This window comes from Microtus ochrogaster, unplaced genomic scaffold, assembly GCF_000317375.1.
Source record: "Microtus ochrogaster isolate Prairie Vole_2 unplaced genomic scaffold, MicOch1.0 UNK6, whole genome shotgun sequence".
Taxonomy (NCBI): domain Eukaryota; kingdom Metazoa; phylum Chordata; class Mammalia; order Rodentia; family Cricetidae; genus Microtus; species Microtus ochrogaster.
Window position 1 is genome coordinate 10,719,388 of NW_004949104.1, and position 12,923 is coordinate 10,732,310.

A 12,923-nucleotide genomic window follows, 5' to 3' on the forward strand; every position below is an offset into this window, starting at 1 on the left:
GAAAGAAAAGAAAAACCAAGACAGGCTCCAAAGCTACAGAGAAACCCTATCTCGGAAAGAAAAAAACAAAAAAAGAAGAGTTTACAAAATGTTATGGTTTTAAAAGAATTCTTCTCTGGGACTGGAGAGATGGCTCAGAGATAAAGAGCACTGGCTGCTGTTTCAGAGGTCCTGAGTTCAATTCCCAGCCACCCACATGGTGGCTCATGACCATCTATAATGAGGTCTGGTGCCCTCTTCTGGTGGGCATGCAGGTGTACATGCAGAGAGCACTCATTAAAATATAAACAAATAAAATTTGAAAATAAAATAAAAAATAGCCTTGCAGGCAATGTACTGTTTTGCATTTTTTCAGTTTATTTCTTCTCTCATATATTAACATCCCAACCAGTTTCTCCTCTCTCCTCTTCTCCCAGTCATGTGCTCTCCACAATTTTGCACATTTTCCCAGTATGTAGAAGAGTTATCTTTATATTGCAAATTTGATCAGCAAAGATTTTTTATTTTTAAGGTTGATCAAATTTTCATATGTGCTTAATGTTTCATGATTTCATATTTTTTAAATGATTTATTTTTATTACTTTAAAAATATGTCTGCCTGTACATGCACAGGTGTGTGCATGGAATATGTGCAGGTGCCTGTGGCATCCAGAAGAGGGCATCAGATTGTGGATAATGGGAACTGAACTCTGGTGCCCTATAAGACCAATTTGCATTTTTAACCAATGAACCCAATTTTGTATTTATTACAAAATTATTTTCCTTTCTTCTGTGTCTATACTTAACTAACTGAAAATGTCTTTTGCGGGGGGGGGGTGAGTTTACAGAGACAGGGTTTCTCTGTAGCTTTGGAGCCTGTCTTGGAACTAGCTCTTGTAGACCAGGCTGGACTCGAACTCACAGAGATCCGCCTGCCTCTGCCTCCCAAGTGCTGGGATTAAAGGCATGCGCCACCACCGCCCGGCTTGTAAACTCTTTTCAATTTCACAAACTACAAAAAAAGTCCCAAGTGCTGGGATTAAAAGCTTTTGCCGCCACTGCCTAGTTTGGAAATGTCTTAAGCATGCTGAATTCCACTCCCTTCTCTGGCCTCATGCCAACTTCTCTCACCAGTTCTTTCCCACCTTTTTGGTTTCCTTTTTAGAAACTCTAAAGACTTCCCCAGTCTCTCAGTTGCTGAATCAGTCACTTAGGTACCCTTTATATTTATATCTGTGTACATATAGATGTATATCTGTGTGTATGTATGTATGTATGTATATAATGTATATGAATATATACATGCATGCACACACATACTGCCTTTGTAGTGATAATAGCAAACTTTCAGAAATAGACCTAGATCACTGTCTTAGGCACATAGTGAGGGTCCAAAAAGATTGTAAAGAATTTATCATTACCTTTGTTTTGCAGAAAACCACACCCATCCGCTCACAAGCTGACCTGAAGAAATTGCCCTTAGAAGTGACTACCAGACCTTCCACTGAAGTAAAGCCCAGGGACATAAGGGAGGCGGGGCTCTTCTGGTGTCTTAAGCTAGGACCAATGTTCCCACTGTCTTTGGGCTTTTTTTAGGAACCTGTACGGAGACCTCAGCGTCCTCGGTCACCCCCTTTACCTGCTGTGATTAAGAATGCTCCTAGCAGACCCCCTTCTGTTCAAACTGCTAGACCAACTAGCCAACTTCGAAAGGCTTCGGTTATCAGCAACCCCCCAAAGCTGCCTGCTACTGCAGCCCGAGGTGAAACTAGTGTATCCAGGCTGCTCCAGCCAGCTGAGGCACCTCGAAAGCCTGCAAACTCTCCCATCAAGACTGTACCCCGACCCACCCCTCCTGTGCAGCCCCCGTCACCATCTCTACTCCCGAACTCCAAGAACCTTCGGGAGATTCCTCCTCAAAAAGCCATCAAGACTCCAGTGGTCAAGAAGCTGGAGACACCTGTTAAACATTCCGTGGTGAGACACTTTGCCTCCTCCATGTTCCAGCTTATTAGCAATGCTGTAGGGGAAAAGTTATACTAGGGGAATCCAGGATCACTGAGTCTCCATGCTTTTCTGGATGCCTTTGAAGAAGAGGAGCCTATATAGCAAGAGACTTGCTCAGAACTTACACAGTGAGTTTTTTACCCAGCAGACCCAACGTTGGTCTGCTGCAAACTTGAGTCAGCTCCATTGGCTTCTTGTTAACGTGACAGACAGCTTTGGTAGATTATGTATGGCAGTGGTCTTTGTTTGTCAAGAAGGGCTTGACTGACTAAGGTTAAACAAGAATCTTCTCTGGTGACAAGCGTTGTCAAAAGTCCACATAGTATAAGTACCAGGAGGTTGCTTATGTATGTACTAATTCTGAGCAGGAACTGACATAAGCTCTTTTGAATAGTTCTTTAGGCTGTACAAAATCTGAAGGCTGAACAGGGCCTTCATGCTCCTACTCTCCTGATCTAGGTCACCTCAGGGCGGAAGCGGAGTCTTGCAGTCTCTGATGAGGAAGAGGCTGAAGAAGAAGCTGAAAAGAGGAAAGAAAGATGCAAGCGAAGCAAGTTTTCTGTGAAGGAGGAAAAGAAGGAGGCAAATGAGGTGGGTGATCACATGAGGCTCACAGGGATTGCCTCCCTGGGCCTCTGCCAGCGCCCATTGTGTTCATGACCTAAGGCTTTGAGCCTAGTTGACCTCTTAACCTGTTACCCTGATGAATAGAAACATGGGGCCAGGTAGGATCTTGAGGTTTGTTCTAATAACGGGCCAGTATATATGTGCGTGTGTGCATGTGTGCGTGCGTGCGTGTGTGCGTGTGTATACACCTAGGGGCCTAGAATCACTTGAAATGTGTCTCTTGCCTGATGTTTTATTCATAAAGGTGGTGGAAGGGTAGATACCTGGGACAGCATAAAAAGACATGTTATAGCTGGTGACCATGAGTAGCCAGTAACACAAAAGAGCCCTCATTGACAAACAGTGACCACTTGAAGAAGCTTCTAATAGACCGTTCTCCTCGCAGCTCTCAGACAGTGCTGGGGAAGATGACTCAGCTGAACTCAAGAAGGCTCAGAAAGGTAAGTTTAGGGAGTCCTGTCAGCCTGTTTTGAAAAAGGAAATAGAGCCTTTACTGTCTGTCAGTAGCTTCCTCCTTAAGTTAACAGCTCTCTGGGCTTGGTTTCTATAGTTGGTCCAGCTTTCCCTTCATGATGTTTAGTTTTACTTGTGATGCTTGAGATTTTTGAGCAGACATGCATTAGATGGTCCAGTTTGGCCTTGAGTTTGTAATCCTCTGGCTCAGTCTCCCAGTGCTGGGATTAAAGGCACGAGCCATCATGCTTGACTTGTGGTTTTCTGCTTTTGGGTTTTTTTGTTTGTTTGTTTTGTTTTGACACAAATTCTTTGGTGTTTGCCCTTGGCAAGTCACTCATCCTGTGTCTTGGCTCTATGACAGATGGGAGAATCCGCATTGCCAAACTTCAGAGTGCATACTGGGGGACTCACCTCGGGACCTTTTACAAGTACAGCACTGGCTAAGTCGGGAGCACTGATGTAGTTCTCTGATTTTCACTTGTGTTTGAATTCTCAGATAAAGGGCTGCATGTAGAGGTACGTGTGAACCGGGAGTGGTACACAGGTCGTGTCACAGCTGTAGAGATGGGCAAGAATGTGGTCCGGTGGAAAGTGAAGTTTGACTACGTGCCCACAGACACAACACCAAGAGACCGCTGGTAATGCCCTCTTCTGGGATGTCAGAATAGCAGAAGTTAACTAGGGTAAAGGGAAGCGGTACCCTCATGTCCTTCCTAGCAGCCTGTTAGGAGCTTAGGACAGACATGATACTCTCTGTGTCCTCCATAGGGTGGAGAAAGGCAGTGAAGATGTACGACTGATGAAGCCACCTTCTCCAGAGCATCAGAGTCCTGACACGCAGCAAGAAGGTGGAGAGGAGGAGGAGCCTGTAGCCCAACAGGCTTCGGCCTTACCAGAGCCGTCTACCTCTGATGGTCTAGCCATTGAGCCTGACACTACTGCCCCAAGTACCAACCATGAGACTATTGACCTCCTGGTCCAGATTCTTCGGTTTGTGTTTCTTTGCCTTTTCCTTAGGGCTGACAATAGTTCACTTTTCCCATGCTATTCTGAGTTCCTGTCCTTCCCTTTTTTTCCTACTTAGCAATTGTTTGCGATATTTCTTGCCTCCGAGTTTCCCCATCTCCAAGAAGGAGCTGAGTGCTATGAATTCAGAAGAACTAATATCTTTTCCTCTGGTGAGTCTGGCCTGATCTTTGGTTTCTTATTACAATCTCATCATTCTCCCTTCTTACTGAGGGAAGATTTGAGAAGATAGGACTGGTGTATAGGAAAGAAAGCTAGCTTCACCCCTTGAGGCTCCTTTTCAGATTTAGGATACGTGCATCTCTTTTCTTTTTCTCAAGTCTGTCCTAAGTAACACTAATGAGATTAGACTCAGCATACCTAGAACTTGAGACTTGGAGAGAGGAAGAGGGAAAGTGGTGGTATCTGGAGATGAACAAGAGAACTCAAGAGCCCAGAGGACTCTACTGGCTTTTTGCTTCTGCCATTTTAAGATTTGCTAGAGGTGGACTTGCTGCTACTAGGTAGCTGGCCATAGCCTGAGAGAAATGAATGTTGTGGCAGTGGCCAGAGAGCCTTAGCAACTTGGTAGAGAGGGAAAACACCAAAAAACCCTAACCAAATAAAACAACTATGGCTTCAGTAAGTGCCTGCTTTTGTAAGTGCAGAGGACTGTTTGGAGGCGAGGGCAGGAGGCTTTTGTAAGCAGCAGCAGGCTGAAAGATTTGATGATATGGTGCATCTTTGGGTATCAATCTAAGCCTCATTTTTATGTTGGAAATGGTTGAAGCCGAAAGAATTGTTGATCTGAACCATGCCCAGGGCCAGTTAGCAAATAATAATGGGTTTGTAGACTATATGTTGTGTAAAATTACTCAGCTCTGCAATTATAGCATGAAAGTATCCAGAGGCGTCCATCAAAGATAAAGCTTTATTTACAGAAACACCCAAGTTGATTTTTGTCTGCTGTTCTGGCCTTTATGGGGGCACTTTTAGTAGCATGTCATGCCACATTCTTGTCTCACAGCAAGCCCAGCCCAGACTGTGGCTTTTGCCCTTGTTTAGACTGGGCTCTCCAGAGGCCCTAGGAGAACAAACATCTTCTACTTGTTACTTTTGGCATCAACTTGTGAAATTCAAAGCAAAAGCCAGAGTACGGCAGGACCTCAGCAGTAAGCACTGTCGCTCAGCCCAAAGAGAATCAGTGTGATTGTCCAAGTCTAAAAATAATATCTAGCTTGTTTTTGTAAAAGTAGTAGTACACAACTTTGATCTTCTGGTTGCAATTTCTAAAACCAAACTTTCAATTTTGTTCATTTTATTCCTTATCAGTATGTAAATGGTGCTCTTCAGTAATTTTACAATTAAAAGTTTAATATAATTGTCTTCAAGATATTTGCATTTGGCTTAAATTTTATTTTGTGCAGCCAAGATATTTTTTATGTAAAATGTGAAGTTTCTGTTGTCATCATGGTGTGAGATCGTAGTGTAGATTGTAAGCCCCTCAGTGCAGCAACTCACACAGCCTTCAGAGAAGCAAGTAAGTGCACTGGATAGCCAGGACCTGTGGTAGTTTTCCTGTGAAGATGATTTCCCTTCTCAGTGACTGTTTCTGAGCAGGTCATACTGGGATACGACTTAAAATTGTTTTTAGCTACTTTTAACCACTTCATAATAAAAGGCTTTGTTGTACAACTAAACAAATCTGGGGATAATTGCTGTTGGTAGGTGCTTGGTAGCTCTTTGATCATAACACGATGTTGGATATACAAGTCCTGTTCTGGAGTTAGAAAGGTGTGATTAAGCTAGAATGACTCCACAGTCCTTTTTAGCTGTGTGGAAGGTAAGCCAGCCTTGCAGTTTACTAAGCACTTTGCTGAGTGCACTGTACCCTCATCCTTGTGGTATCCCCAAAGGACTGCCACTAAAATCTTGGTTCTAGAAGACTGCGTTCCCCAGTACTGAAATAAACCCAAGTTACTTGTGAACTTATGGCCCTATCATGTTTCCTTCCACAGAAAGAGTACTTCAAGCAGTATGAGGTGGGACTCCAGAATCTGTGTCATTCCTACCAAAGTCGTGCTGACTCACGGGCAAAAGCCTCAGAGGAGAGCTTGCGCACCTCTGAGAGAAAGCTTCGTGAGACAGAAGAAAAGTTACAGAAGTTGAGGACCAACATTGTAGCACTCCTGCAAAAAGTACAGGAGGTGAGCCAGCAAATCCCTTGGAGAAGCTAGACTAACTGGTCTTGGAGTGAGGCTGGACTTTTCACAGGACTATCCACCCACAAGAGTCTGTTTTCAGCCCTGGCTGCTCTGAATCCTCACAAGAGGGCTTGAAGTGATAGAGCTGCCTGGGCCTCGTCCCAGCCAGACCCCACAGACCGTATACAGTTTGCTTTGAGAACCCTTTAAGCCATAAGCAAAATTCTTACTTATCTAAATGGGTCCCAGGTGGGGTTGAGTAGTGGAGAAGTGGGATGTTGCCCTTAGGGGTCTGGTACGTCTTTCTTCTACACAGTAGACTGAGGCAGGCTGGTAAGAGAACCTAGAGCTGCGAATGGGATGGTCTCAATCCAAGGGGAGGCTACTAGACTAGGATGGACTCTGGAGACTGGGATCTGACTAAGCTGTAGTAGGGAGTTATGGATGGTAGGAGAGGCAGGACCTCTAAGTATGTGGTTTGAACCCAAGAGCGGAACATTACTGGGGGATGTGGCATAGTCCAATTTTCAATATAAGACACTAGGTGGAGGGATGCAGAGAACCTGGCATTCCTGGGCATACACAATGAGTTCTAACAAGGGATAACAGATTTAGAAACAGGGCAGGAACAAGAAGCAGAGAGCTGGGCAAGAGAACAGAATGGAATTCTGGCCTAGTCCTAACCCCCAACCTGTTTTCCTGCTCCAACTGACCCCCACCCCACTCTGTTCCAGGACATAGACATCAATACAGATGATGAGCTGGATGCCTACATTGAGGACCTCATCACCAAAGGGGACTGAGGAGCTGGGAGGCAGATAATTCCTCTGCACACCTGCCTCAGCACAGCAGCTTCTGGGGAAGGGGATTTCATTAGTGAGTTGGTGGACTTAATCTTGGTTTGACTCATGTGGGCCATTTGTGCTTTGGGAAGGAGATTCCTTGAATCTTCCTCCCTAAGTTTACATAAATATTTATTTTTTAAAAGAGAAGATGTTAATGCCTGCTGTGAGACTGTTCTTTTGTGTGACTCTTGAGGAAAGGGCACAGAGTCTGAGCCATTGAGCTCCTGGAACCTCAACATAGGATGAAGCAAGCACCAACCTGAAGTTGGAGAGGCTCCGAGGACAGGAAGATCAACAATGGGATATGAAAAGTATGTGGCCCCAGAGACTGAGATCTACAGGACCCACAAGGGGGTGATCAAAGCAGGTCCAATATCAGAAAGACTTCCTGTAGCAGATCTCCTGGTGTCCAGTCGGGGCTCAGTAGGCTACCTGAGCAGCTGTCAGAGTCATCCTGGCTGTGTTACCCAGGCAGCTTGGAGATGATTCTTGATGCTCAAATTTCCCAACGCACCACCTACTCTGTTGCTGAAGGAGCCATTTCTCAAGTCAACCACACTGTCCAAGCTCAAACGTAGACAGCTCTGACTGGTCAAATTGCTGGGCTGGATAGCACTCTGAATGTTGAACTCCAAAGATTCTCAGGGTGTGCAGGTGTGAAAGAGCTCTCTGGAGGAGGAGGCTTCCTCAGTGGTGCTAGTTCCTGGAAGCCTTTGCTGCTGCTTTTCTACTCTGTCCTTTGTGGGCTTCAGAGAGCCCAGCACCTCCCATGCTCTGAAACAGTGAGGAGGAGGTGGACCATGTGCTTCAGACAACTATTCAGAACCGAAAAGGCAAGAGTTTCATCTAATGGCCATTGGGAGAATTCTGGTTCTTGTCCCACCAACTCTTCACTTCTGTTGAAGACCACTGAAGATAGAACTGTGACTTTGTACTCCTGATCCAAAACACTTTGGGTTTTGTTTCCTACATCTACCCACTTGCCATGGTGTTTGTAGAAGATGGGGAATTGGTGAGGACTATGCACATGTGGCTAGAAGTGCCTGCTTGGGTTCTAGGCTACCCCAGACTATCCCATCTGACAATTCCTGATGCAAGATTGCTTGGGTTCTAGGCTACCCCAGACTATCCCATCTGACAATTCCTGATGCAGGATTGTTTGGGTTCTAGGCTACCCCAGACTATCCCATCTGACAATTCCTGATGCAGGATTGCTTGGGTTCTAGGCTACCCCAGACTATCCCATCTGACAATTCCTGATGCAGGATTGTTTGGGGGGGGGTATCATTCAGAAGTAGTCCTTTTCTCTGGAACATTCTCCAATAGAAGGATTTCCTGTGTTGGTGCACATAACCCCCAATCTAACTTTCTGTTGACCCTATCCAGGCAGTATGTGGTCCATTTTTGTCTCTAAACCCGCTGTTTAAAGAAAATTGGTCCTGCATTTTTACTGGCAGGTAATACTTCTTTTTTTAACCTACACATGTAATCAAAACATGTTACCATAAATTTCTACTGGTGAGACTCCTTAAGTTCAGTACATTCTTATGCGAAATACAAGATCTTCCTCTTCACCTGTTACATATCCACTGTCTTTGTTCTTAGCTTCACTTAACATCCACAGACACAGAACAACTTCATTTCCTAGATGTTTTATCTTTAAAACATCTTCTGGATATACTAAATCCAACCTCAGCTTTTCTGAATGCTGCTTGTTCCTATGCAGAGGTCCTACTGTTCTGATGGCAAGATAAAATGTAGGGTCTTTCCTGGGAACAGCATGAAATAGCTGACCTTGGAACTGATTGATAAGGTATCCACCGGCTCTAAAAGAGAGGGATAGGGTTGAAGATGCTAAGTGACATGTGGACATGGTAAGAATTCCCTTATGCCGGGCTGTGGTGGCGCATACCTTTAATCCCAGCACTCAGGAGGCAGAGGCAGGCGGATCTCTGGGAGCTCAAGGCCAGCCTGGTCTACAAGAGCTAGTTCCAGGACAGACACCAAAGCTACAGAGAAACCCTGTCTCGAAAAACCAAAAAAAAAAAAAAAAGAAGAAGAAAAAAAAAAAGCACTTATTACAAAGGGCTGAACATAAAAAGCAAGGCTTCTACATGATCCCCATGTTTTCCCTAGAGATCAGATTATTCATCTTGGATACAGCAACACATCTGCCCTCTTGGGTTTCCTTAGGTTTTTCACCAAGTATGTCATACTTTGTTTCAGAGTGAGTCTAGTATACGTCAACTTTGTTCTGAACCATCACAGGACATTTCATTATCTTGACTGTGTTGTCATGTAACAGTCTGTGAACACTTGTGTTTCTAACATCTGTGAAAAAAGCTGTGGTGTGTGTATGCTTTTATCCATTACTTGTATAGAGGGTAAATTCCAGAAAGGACATCAGATACATTCCCATTCTGCTCCCAACAGCTTCAGTTGTAACTCATTAATAGTGGGTATCTCCAAAAGTGATACTGGGCATCACAAATGTGATTGGACATTTTCATTGGCTTGCCCGGGTGGCTTTTTTTTTTTTTTTTTTTGGTGCAGAGGTATATGTAGTTCTGAATCTAGGACTAGGGATCTTTTTGTAAATCATGAGTTTGCAAAATCCTCAGGAAAATAACTTAGGATTTAGAATTTCCAACCCCATATTGGGAGTAAAATACTGTCTACTACCAGGAAAAGACAAGAACATGACATTTGTTTTCCAAGAATTAGTACAGGCTGAAGTCCAGTGAAGTGGGATGCCCACTTCATTTCGTCTGTCTGAGCGACACTGCTTTTTATCTTATAGGTTCATATTTCCCATGTTATCAGCACCTGGCTGATAGTTGGCACCTTTAGGGATCAGTAGTAAGTTAAGCCAGGTAAGACTCCAAATTTGCCATTTACAAGAACTCAAGTTTGGCCTGAGTGTTTTGTACCTCTTCTGGCTACTTGGCTCCTATTTGGAAGGTCATCCAACAGGGTTGGGTGAGCCTGAAACATGCTGAGAATTCTACTGCAAGGCTCTGGATTGTAACTGCAAGTTACCACTTCCTGCATAAACATTAAGAGGTGTATATTAATTACAAACCTTGGCCTATTAGCTCAGTCTTATTAACTAGCTCTTACAACTTAAATTAACTCATTTCTATTATATACTTTACCACGAGGCTTGTGACTTGTTACCTCATGTCTGTGTTCTCCAGTAGCTGCTGGCATCTCTCTGATTCTGCATTCTTTATCCATCTGTTTTGATTTCCTGCCTAGCTATATTCTGTCCTGCCATAGGCCAAAGCAGCTTCTTTATTAGCCAGTGGTAATAAAATATTCACAGCATACAGAGGGGCATCCCACTTCACTGGACTTCACTGGAGATGGAACCTAGGAAGCTCCATGTGCAACAGCCACACTGTACTGGCTTTGCAGGGTCAGCTTGACCCAGAAGGCAGGACTCCAAACAGGTTCTGCCTTCAGACTGCCAGTTCCCTTGCACTGCCTAGGGACCCTCTCTACGATGGCAGGGATGGTGAGGCAAGATGTTCAGGTGCCAGGGCCACTGCTGGCTTCAGCAGAAACTTCCTTCTTGCAAGGTAAAAAGGTCGTTCTGCTCCTTGTTCCTTAGGGGGTTACATTGCAGACAGATCTTCTAGTTTAATAAAGCCACAAGGACAGACAGGTTCCTGCTTGAGAGTTAGCCCAGTGTTTCTAAAAAGTCTGGAGCTGTGGGCTGAAACTGGAATGGGGGCCAGAAACCGCTTGCTGTCTTGATCCCAATTTTTGCTTGTAGGGTTCTCTGCACTCTACCAGCTACCTGTAGGCCTTCAGGTATTTACAGAGTGGCCCACATAAGGACTACCATCATCAGGTCAACTTCATCAGTATCCAAAAGGGAGGGCTGGACTTCCATGCAGCTTCTGCCAGACCTGTGCCATTTCCTGGGGTGCTTGTCCTCAGCAGTTGCCAGCCAATACCTGGAAGGGGGGGGAGGCTTTTACCTTGAGAGGGCAAAGAATCATAAAGATTCATGTCCTCGACCTTCCTGGGATATTTACAGGATTCTCAGGGTCCCCTGCAGTCCCCTTTTAAAGCTGTGGCCAGCTCTACTCTGACTTACTGTCCTCCGCACCCCTCCCAGAAAGCCTCCCCAGTAGTTTGGTCACTAGACTGGCCTTGGGGTTATTCAGTGGGTACTGGAGAGGAGTCTGACAGCCTTTTTCTTCCGTTCTTTTGTGATTAACCATCAGCTACCATGGCACCACATTTGCCCAAGGATTGATTATATAATCCAGAGGACACAGCACTTTAGTAGCCACTCATCTCTCTGGAGGTGACTAACATCCAACACTGGCCTCCTTACAACTGGCCAATAGAGGCATTCTGTGGAGTGTACCGCCCCCAATCCAGACAGCATCTACACAAAGTTACACAGATGACAGCAGACTGGCCATTTGAAGCAAGCCGAACCATACAGCCCTTCCCATGTCCACCGTCTTGTAGAAAAAAAGCTCTTGGACAAAAGAGTGTGTAGGGTTACCTGTAATGATCCTCCACAGAAAGCCGAAAAAAGACTGGAGCCGTGGCTCCGCAGTTAAGAGCTATTATGGCTCTTGGACAGGACTCAGGCTTTGGTTTCCAGCACCTACAGAAGGCTCACAGTTGCAGTTTCAATGCCCTCTTCTGCATCTGAGGGCATCACACATATATGTAGTGCACAGACACACTCGAGGCAAAACATTCATACACATAAAGTAAAATTTTGGACCTTGTTCACCTGTAAGATAACCCCAGGGTTTGATGAGTCCCTCGGTGCTTATAATTCAGATATAAATTCTCTTGTTGAGTGAGCCTCAAATCTGATCAGAGAGCAACTGGTTACTCCCATAACAGACTGGCCACTATTGCACCTGTGGGTGCGTTTTGCCTGGCTGGTCAGGACCTAGTTTTATTCCTAGCACCCACATGGTGGCTCTCAATTGTCAGCAGATCTGATGCTCTCTTTTGTCCATTATGGGCACCAGGCCTGTATGTGGTGCATACACACACATTCAAGAAAACATTCATACACATAAATAAAATTTTAAGAAACTATTTTAAAACTTTGTCCAGTATATCTAGTTTTCCTTTTTTTAACCTATTATGCATTTTTAAATACAACTGGGCATGAATTTACCACCTAGCAGTATGTCTTTTATAAGTGGCTGCCTTCTATTTGATATTGTCTTATTTGTATTTGTGAGGAAACATTTGATAAGGATGGAACACAGGACCTTGCACATGCTCTAAAGTGCTTTACTGAGCCACCTCTCATGCCTGAGAATTCCTTTTAATGTCATCAACTGTTTTACAGAGGACCCAGCTTTGATTCCCAGCACTCATATGGCAGCTCACAACAACCTGTCTGTAATTCCAGTTCCAGAGAATGAGGATCCAACACCCTCTTCTGGCCTCTGTGAGCACTCATGCACAGACACATGCAGCAAAAGGATCATACACATAAAAAAATCTTAAGGTAGTTACTCTGTTACTGTTATAATGTGTAGGTTAAGTGTTGAGAGTTGTCTCTTAGGTATCATCTCCTCCCCTCTCCCTGGACCCTCCAGGTTTCTTTCCTGTATAGATGATTCTTTTAGACAACTGCTCTGTCAGGAGCAACAATTTGGGCTCTATAGTTTGGGGAAAATTAGGAGTTTCCTGGGTCATTCCATTCAGTTCTTCCCAGGTTCATCTCTAGGGCCCCATCCCAAGTTAACACTTCTCCACAACCACACCATCTTTCCGATGTCCTTGCACTCCGCGGACCACTGAAACA

At 44.6% G+C, this 12,923-nt stretch overlaps 1 protein-coding gene across 1 annotated transcript in view; it reads left to right on the forward strand.

The window, feature by feature from the left end:
• Morc2 (MORC family CW-type zinc finger 2) overlaps window positions 1–8,650 on the forward strand; it is a 44,250-nt gene extending 35,600 nt beyond the window's left edge. The window contains exons 19-27 of the mRNA XM_005366111.3: window positions 1,414–1,488; window positions 1,576–1,956; window positions 2,446–2,577; window positions 2,999–3,053; window positions 3,566–3,707; window positions 3,838–4,059; window positions 4,154–4,247; window positions 6,093–6,281; window positions 7,013–8,650. Of these exons, the coding sequence (XP_005366168.1) occupies window positions 1,414–1,488; window positions 1,576–1,956; window positions 2,446–2,577; window positions 2,999–3,053; window positions 3,566–3,707; window positions 3,838–4,059; window positions 4,154–4,247; window positions 6,093–6,281; window positions 7,013–7,081 (1,359 nt within the window). The 3' untranslated portion in view covers window positions 7,082–8,650. The remainder of the gene's footprint in view (window positions 1–1,413; window positions 1,489–1,575; window positions 1,957–2,445; window positions 2,578–2,998; window positions 3,054–3,565; window positions 3,708–3,837; window positions 4,060–4,153; window positions 4,248–6,092; window positions 6,282–7,012) is intronic.
• Window positions 8,651–12,923: the final 4,273 nt, after the last annotated feature.